At 36.8% G+C, this 8,218-nt stretch overlaps 1 protein-coding gene across 2 annotated transcripts; it reads right to left on the bottom strand.

Moving 5' to 3' along the window:
• Window positions 1–1,159: 1,159 nt before the first annotated feature.
• LOC106065561 (transforming growth factor-beta-induced protein ig-h3-like) lies at window positions 1,160–7,831 on the bottom strand. 2 transcript variants are annotated; one of them, XM_056037820.1, is made up of 8 exons: window positions 7,672–7,831; window positions 7,043–7,135; window positions 5,808–5,903; window positions 4,720–4,937; window positions 3,535–3,721; window positions 2,843–2,944; window positions 2,077–2,196; window positions 1,160–1,393 (listed from the first exon to the last, which is right to left on the bottom strand). In XM_056037820.1, the coding sequence occupies exons 2-8, from the start codon at window positions 7,107–7,109 to the stop codon at window positions 1,251–1,253; spliced, it is 933 nt and encodes a 310-aa protein (XP_055893795.1). In that variant the 5' UTR covers window positions 7,110–7,135; window positions 7,672–7,831; the 3' UTR covers window positions 1,160–1,250. The 2 variants fall into 2 exon arrangements, with proteins under 2 accessions (XP_055893795.1, XP_055893796.1); XM_056037821.1 differs by lacking the exon at window positions 7,672–7,831 and adding an exon at window positions 7,528–7,561.
• Window positions 7,832–8,218: the final 387 nt, after the last annotated feature.

Below are 8,218 nucleotides of genomic sequence, written 5' to 3'. Positions count from 1 at the left end.
AAATATTGCACAATTATTTCTTTTAGCTGACAAGAATCAATAAAAAAATAATTACCAATTGGATACTTAACTATTGGTAATTAATTATTTTGTTTGGTATCTCGAAAAGAATTTTACGGTGGTATATGTTAAATTATTCCCCTTTATTGTTTGTAGAAAGAAAAGTTTCTAGTTTCTAAATAACTATAAAGCCAATTGTTGTTATCAGCTCCCTGGTTGCCGTATTGGCTTGAGGAGGTTTGAGGAGGCTGAGGAGGTTGGGGAGGCTTGAGAAGGCTTTAGACTGAGGAGGCTTGAGGAGGCTAAAGAGGCCTTAGACCTCGACATCGAATTCAGGTCACTATCCGCTAAGTGCATTGTGATAACTACTTAATTGAAGCGTGACCTTTATCATAATGGAGAGTTTAAAAGATACGCGAGGTCCTCATGTCCACCTTTCTTTATGTGAGACCTAATACACACTCATTGATCAGTCGTTGTGCTGGCTACGTCTTATTATTCTTTACTATTGACCAGAAAATTCAAAATTTAAACAAAAAAAAATCTCTTTAAGCATAGTACGACTTTATGGTCACAATGTTAATTAAAAAAAAATAAAAATAAAATAAAAACAAAGCTTTTATTAAGTGTAGTTGTATCAAAAAGTTAGCATGTAATTATATTTGTTATAGATCTAGAATCTAGACTAAGAATAATAAATTTGTTTTTTGTTCTGCGCAATTCAATGCTTTTCGCGTTCTCGAAGCGCAATGATCTTATCCCTTGTCGGGAATTGGCAGTGGGGGAAGAAGGAGGTATCTGTGAAGATTACTATGATCGCTTTCAATGTATTAAAAAGAAACTTGTACGATTTGAATTCGAACTCTAGGGTTCAAGCCTCCTCAAGGGGAATAATATAAACTTATACCACCACATCTTACCATTTCATTCCTTGTTCGATACCAAACGAAACAATTAATTAACTGATTGATTAATTTTGTAAAGTGATTCTTGTTTGTTTTTATGTTTTTTTCAGGTACAAAAAATATTTTTGAAAAAAACTGAAAGTGCACAAACCTTTTACCAGACCGACTGAAAGAGTGAGTTGATATAAGCTTTGTAACTAGCTTGTATCATAAAGTTACAAACACACGGAAAGCAAACAAAAGAACAAACGCAGTTTGTATGAAATAAGAAAATGTATTCCCAAATATTCATAAATAACATAGGGACCACGGAATTTCCGACCTTTGACCCCCAGCGTTTGATATTTAACCCACAGCGACAGACGCGTCCTGTATGGCAACAAGAACATGGGGTGGAATGAGCACGTTGTCAATGATGTGGAGCACACCTTCAATACAAGCGATGTCTCTCTCTACAATCTTTGCATGATTCACGAACAGACCGCCGTCTGAAAGCAACAGAAAATCGTCACTATAGTCTTTTGAAAACAAAACTACATCCATAAATAATGCTACCCTTACCAATGTCTTTGTTAGTTTAAATTTTTCAATTGTGTTCAACCGCGCACATAATTCTGTATTTATCAATACACTTTCCCAATTCATGTTATATGTTTAAGATACGTTGCCTAATGAAGTCTTCTGAATATAAATGCGTGATTTTATCATGTAACTGTTGCATTATATTATAGCAGCTTGTATAGGCATTACCGTATGACCAATCTTGATCAAATTTGGCATAAATGTTCATTAGATCATGGCGGAGACCGTAGTGCATGTTTAATGTCCCTCCAATAACCGGATAAATCTAAAATATAAACAAAATAATACCCAAATTTATCTCTGTTTAAGGACGAAATGTTTTAACAAATCGGGTAAACCCATTTTCACACTCTACTTTCATTTTCGTGGCAAAATTTAAAAAAAAATGTAAAGAGAACATTCACCATGGTTGAAATAAATGTAAATCTTATCCATTAGATTAGTAATACCGAAACTGAGGCCCGCAGGCGCGGGTAATACCCGGCTAGTATAACATTAAAGTGTGCTATGAAAGGTCAAATATTGTTTGTTTCGGTATTAACTAAAACCGATGAAAGTTACAAATGAGTCTCGTGCTACATGTACTCACTACCATCTTCTAAGATCATCAGGAGGTCATGGTGCTGGTCAGCTGACTTGAGGGTCATGCTGTGGGTCATGCCAATGGTGAACAGCGTGTAGTCACTCATTACGTGGTACTTCAAAACATCTGCGAACAAGACAGGTGGCGGCAAGAGTTCAAACCTTTACAAACATTCATTATAGCATATACACTTTTAATTAAAATAGTTGTACTGCGTTGGTATGGATTGTAAGTACTTGAGGAATATCCCTTCACTTGCATTTACAATTTCTTACCACCTGAAATTGTCTAGTAGTGTTGTGAGTCCCACTTGGAACTCTAAGGCCAGCAAAAGCGAACAAAAGCTCCCTTTCACCAGCCTGAATTGGACAGCGAGTTCCTCCTTTCTGCAACCCTGTCCGACGGTGGGTGAGACTCGGGATTAAACTTACAGTTTGTTATGTGATCACTTCCAATGGACACGGACACTCCAGACCCGCGGACTAGAGACACGGCCGAAAGCCGCACCACTGGGACCCCGTCGTATTCGTATCAGGCTAACCGCCCGGGACACACAATTTATGTAACGGTCCCTTGAGGGAGGTTGACAGATCGCTGCGGGAGCTTTTTTACACCACCGCACAGTCCAATGGAGATTTTCTCGCACCCTCTTAGGCACTCCCGCGGGAGACTTGTTTTGCTGCCCATTTGGCCTAGTCGTCCCCTCTCACGACCGTTTCCACCCGGGCGCCACGATGAGGCAGGGCAGCAAGCAGCCCTGGCAATGTCTTACCTGCCAAGGCGCTGGGATGACTGTTTAAGTAGTCTAAAGTCGCTGGACTTAGCTTCTTGATTGCGTCATCGCTGGGAACGAACAGAGTGACGTCATCGTCATCTAGGGAATAATTTACACACAAAAAATTATAACATAGCAATAGCAATCAAACACAAAAATAAAAGAGTTGAAATGAGTAGAGAACGTGATTGCTAGACGTGACCGAGTTCAAACAAAGTTTGGTGTGGTGTGAGTGGTGTGGGTGGTGTGTGTGAGTGGTGTGTGTGAGTGGTGTGGGTGGTGTGTGTGAGTGGTGTGAGACGCTTCAAAGACTGCTTAGGTGCCAACTTGCCTTGGCTGACATAGAAGAGAGCACCTGGTTTGCATGTGGCCTCAGAGCGAGACAGCTGGAGGTCACTCACAAAGGCCGCTGGATACACTTTTAATCAGGATCTTAAAAATCAACTTTATAGATACAGTATAGAAAGCTGTGGTTTTCTTAAGTATAAACAGTGCCTATGGATGTTTAACATGCTTCACGGTGACAAAGAAAGGCATCTTCATTAGTGATGAAATTATTAAGACATTAATAATCGTTCAATGGTGCATAAGAATGCAGTATGTCAATGCTTTATATATTGAAGAAAGAGTCATACGCATAACCTTAATAATTTTAAAGGGTTACTAGAGTCTCAAACGACTTTACTTACTTAAAAAGAACTGCACCAGGTTGGAACTAATAACCCAGGAGGTAAATGTCTTCAGGTCAGTTCTGTTCATGGCAATCTGGACTATGTTACCGATAGGGGGATTCAGGACTGTGTTCACGCCTTGAATGTAGCCGTGGACCACAGGTATGTTTTTGAGGGTGATGTTGACACCACTAGCTGCATTACTCTACAGTGAAAGTAAGAACAATGTATATGTATAGGTTTACATATCTAGGTGTACATGACATCTGTGAGCGAATTTACATATCTAGGTGTACATGACATCTGTGAGCGAATTTACATATCTAGGTGTACATGACATCTGTGAGTACATTTACATATCTAGGTGTGCATGACATATATGTGTGTATTTATAGATCTAGGTGTACATGACATCTGTAAGTACATTTATATATCTAGGTGTACATGACATCTGTGAGTACATCTATATATCTAGGTGTACAGGACATATATGAGTACATTTGCATATCTAGGTGCACATGACATCTGTGAGTACATTTATATATCTAAGTGTACATGACATCTGTGAGTAAATTTATATATCTAGGTGTACATGACATCTTAAGAACATTTATGTATCTAGGTCTACATGACATATGTGAGTAAATTTACATTTCTAGAATTTCTAGGTGTACATGATGTCTGTAAGTACATTTACATCTGTAGGTGTACATTGAGTATTGTGTCTGTACATAAATGGTGTATGCTTTATCTGTAGACAATTTGTGCTTGATGTATCTAATGATGACTTGTGTAGAATGTGTCTGTAGATGACTTGTGTAGAATGTGTCTGTAGATGATTTGTGTAGAATGTGTCTGTAGATGACTTGTGTAGAATGTGTCTGTAGTTGACTTGTGTTAAATGTGTCCGTCGGTGACTGTGTAGAATGTGTCTGTAGATGACTTGTGTAGAATGTGTCTGTAGTTGACTTGTGTTAAATGTGTCCGTCGGTGACTGTGTAGAATGTGTCTGTAGATGACTTGTGTAGAATGTGTCTGTAGATGACTTGTGTAGAATGTGTCTGTAGATGACTTGTGTAGAATGTGTCTGTAGATGACTGTGTAGAATGTGTCCGTCGGTGACTGTGTAGAATGTGTCTGTAGATGACTTGTGTATATGATGTCTGGAGATGACTGCTATACGATGTCTTGGTATGCCCTCACGTGTATCAAGCTGTAGGTATTAATCCTAATAGGCAAGCCGTTAGATGATTTCAGAACTGTGTCTTGTTGTGTTCCCGCCTTGAAACTGGAGGACAAAACCACGTGGTACCCGAGAACTAGGGCTAACTGATTGGGGTCGCTCTTCAGGGCGTTAAAGGTGTCGGCGGGTAACTTTGCAAAGGCGTCATCCGTTGGCGCAAACAAAGTGAAATGACTGGCTGAAAAAAAGGAAAAACGTATTAAATTGTGTTTTAAATTTTTCTTAACTCTTGAATCCAGTTATGATTAATTTATTACAATACCTCTATTAAAATTGCTCATTCCGAAATGGTGGGCGAAACCTGCCGAGCGAAACCTAAAACCTGGGTAGACTCGGTTCTTGAAAACGGCTTTAACGATTTTCCTTCAAATTTGCCAGTGAATGTATTTCGTTAGAAAAAGAATTACTAGCTCGTTGGCCACATTGGAAAAGATACTAGTTTGGCTTTTACAATTTTTCAAGTGTAAAAATAAATTTATTTAAATTTGGCAAGAGAACTAGAAAATCTTTAGCTTCAACAGACAATACTCGAAATTAATCTTCAGGAACATTTTGCGTACCGTCTTAGGGTGGTTCAAGTCTAGATCTAAAGGCCTATCATGAGTATATTACAAAGTCTAGTAGGCTTACACAATCGCTTAAAAGGGATTTTTTTTCTCTCGGAGGGAAGGGGAGGGAATTGGACGGGGTAAAAACTCTCCTACTTTTTAAAAAGTAAAGTTCGTCAGTTATTACACCAAAATAATCGCTCTATAATAAAATATTTTTCTTGTTTAATTAACTAAATTACAATATTATTCAAGTTGTTTTCTTAGGAATTTCTGTTTCTGAAGGACATTTATAAGTAGATTCCGCGTTAACGTTTTTTTTTTTCTTTATAACTGTAACTTTTCATTGATCTCCGGGTTGGTTTTCATAACATTGTTCTATCACAGGCCTCTACTAGGTACAATTTTGAAACTGTTTTTCTGGGCCATGGACTCTAGTTTACCAATAACTGTTATTGATATGAGCTAAGATAAAATCTTAATTATTCCTGCATACTTACATGAATTGATTCTCTCTAGGAGACCAGAAGGCTTTAACAGATCGAGAAAAGTCTCAAAGTGACCACTGGCTGTCAAAGCACTTACAACATCGGGAACTAAAAGGTTAAAGCATTTAATGAACTGACTCACATTATAATGTAAGTATTACTATCATTGATTATTTAATATATTAAACATATGTTTCAAATTTTATTGCGCGGCCTAGATGGACATTTGTTTGTAAGTAAAGTTTCCACATTCCGACCTTCTGTTTCTAAGGTTAAGGTAACGAGAAGTGTGTCATGTGACCAACACAACTACCAACTGCCTTTACTTTCCCCAACTAAAGTCATGTACCCATTAGAGTTGGGTAGACTCACTGGCACTCAAAAATATCCCGAAATTCAAAATCTCCACCGAGATTCGAACACAGGACCCCCAGGTTTGGAAGCCAAGTTCTTAGCCACTCAGCCACCGCGCCCACACTTATGTGAGGAGGAAAACATAATTCGTTGTACTTCCTTTAAAAGTCACGTGTGCAGCAGCAACGCCCTCTAGCAGATAGACTATTATTATTAAATGTGTAGCTATGAACTAATTTTCTTTCTCTAGCACTGCCAGACTAAAGGCTCGTTAAAGGGAACCTAAAGTCAGTGTTGTCCCTTTAGCAGTGTCGACTGAGGAATTTTCTGGTGATGTGGCGAAGTAAAGAGAATCTTTTTAGTTTTTAAATATTTTTTTTTCCCTTTTTAGTTTTTCTTATCTTGTGAGAAAGTGCTTTATCATCATCATCATCATCATCATCATTATCATCATCATCGTCATTATCATCATCATTTATCCATTCATTTTTATATAACTTTTACATGTTACCAAAACATACTGTTATTATGAACCAATTATCTAACCGTTTTAGCGTCTAAGAAAAATTATGTCTAGATATCTGACATTAGTTTGGTAGATCATCCATGGTGGAAAAACTATGAAAAATCTGGACATTTTTGGTGTTTCCGGAGTACAGACAATACATGCAACACGGTCACTGACTTATATAACAACCATTTAATATATAATTTTTAAAAAGTTCAGACTCTCATTTGGCCTCCTCTTCAAGAAGGGGCCCCGGAGGAACTTTCAAATTTGGACCCCCCACCTTCCCTAGCTACACCACTGACTATAGACAGTACGACAACAAAATAATATAGAGAGAATGATATAGAACAATGAAACTTGGATACTTGATGAAATTACTTACATGGAGACACCGTCTGACCTTTAGTCCAACTAATGACCACTGTGATGACAAGGCAGAAGTACTTCATGGTCACTGATTGATGTCTGCAAGTCTCTAGAAAACAAGAGTCAATTCTTTGCAATCAGATCTTGTGTGTTTGGCTTAGATTTTAACAATGTTACGATTGCGAACATAATTGAACATAATTGAACATAACTGAACATAATTAAACATAATTGAACATAATGGGATAAAATTGAACATAACACAACATAATTGAACAAAGCTGAACATAATTGAACTTAATGGAATAAAACTGAACAAAATTAAACATAATTGAACATAATCAAACAAAACTGAACATAATTGAACATAACAGAACATAACTGAACATAATAGAAAATAATTGAACATAACAGAACATAACTGAACACAATTGAACATAACTGAACATACTTGAACATAATTAAACGAAACTGAACCTAAGTGAACAAAACTGAACGTACTTGAATATAATTAAACACAACTGAGCCTAACAGAACAAAATTGAACATAACTAAATATAATTGAACATTATTGAACATAACTGAACATAATTGAACGTAATTGAACACATGATGACCATATAAAGACGTCAAAATTAAACTTACATAATTGTTGATGTCAGACGTACGTGAAATGACTTGAACAGACTAAATATGACCATCAAAAAAAAAAAAGGTCTAGGGCTTAGTTTAAAGACCAAAACAAAATTGGATACCAAGGTCGAAAATTGAAATGTACCAACTTTCTGATCTAGTGACACACACACACACATACATACACCAGCAACACTATAAACTTAGAGCCAGACTAAAAAAGAAATAATATATAGATAAGACACGATGTATTTGCTAGCATTCAAAGAGTTAAAGCACTTTGATTACACTTGTTTTGTTTCAATGTTGCCATGAATCTAAGAAACTAGAACACTGCCTCGTTTCCATTATACTGTCGTTCTATTAAAAGCTTTTCAACCATTGACTCTAATGTTTGAAGAAACAAGATGATGGTTTTTCAACTTGATAGACCTTCGTAACTTTTGATAACGTAACCATTAAAAAGAAAAAAAAAAACAACAATATTCGAATAATATTGAAAAGGTCGAATTTGAAAAAAAAAATCCTATAAAGAAATGCTTTTTTTTTCTCTCTCTCT

Source organism: Biomphalaria glabrata, chromosome 8 (assembly GCF_947242115.1).
Source record: "Biomphalaria glabrata chromosome 8, xgBioGlab47.1, whole genome shotgun sequence".
NCBI classification, from domain to species: domain Eukaryota; kingdom Metazoa; phylum Mollusca; class Gastropoda; family Planorbidae; genus Biomphalaria; species Biomphalaria glabrata.
The sequence above is the reverse complement of the archived record's forward strand: the minus strand, read 5'-3'. Positions and strand labels throughout refer to the sequence as shown.

Excerpts from the sequence above, each read along its gene's own strand:
- LOC106065561 (XM_056037820.1), bottom strand. The coding sequence starts at position 7,109 with ATGAAGTACTTCTGCCTTGTCATCACAGTGGTCATTAGTTGGACTAAA. Across the intron at positions 2,945-3,534 it reads CCTGGTGCAGTTCTTTTTAA|ATGACGATGACGTCACTCTG; the intron begins GTAAGTAAAGTC and ends ATTATTCCCTAG. Across the intron at positions 1,394-2,076 it reads GATGATCTTAGAAGATGGTA|ACGGCGGTCTGTTCGTGAAT; the intron begins GTGAGTACATGT and ends TGTTGCTTTCAG.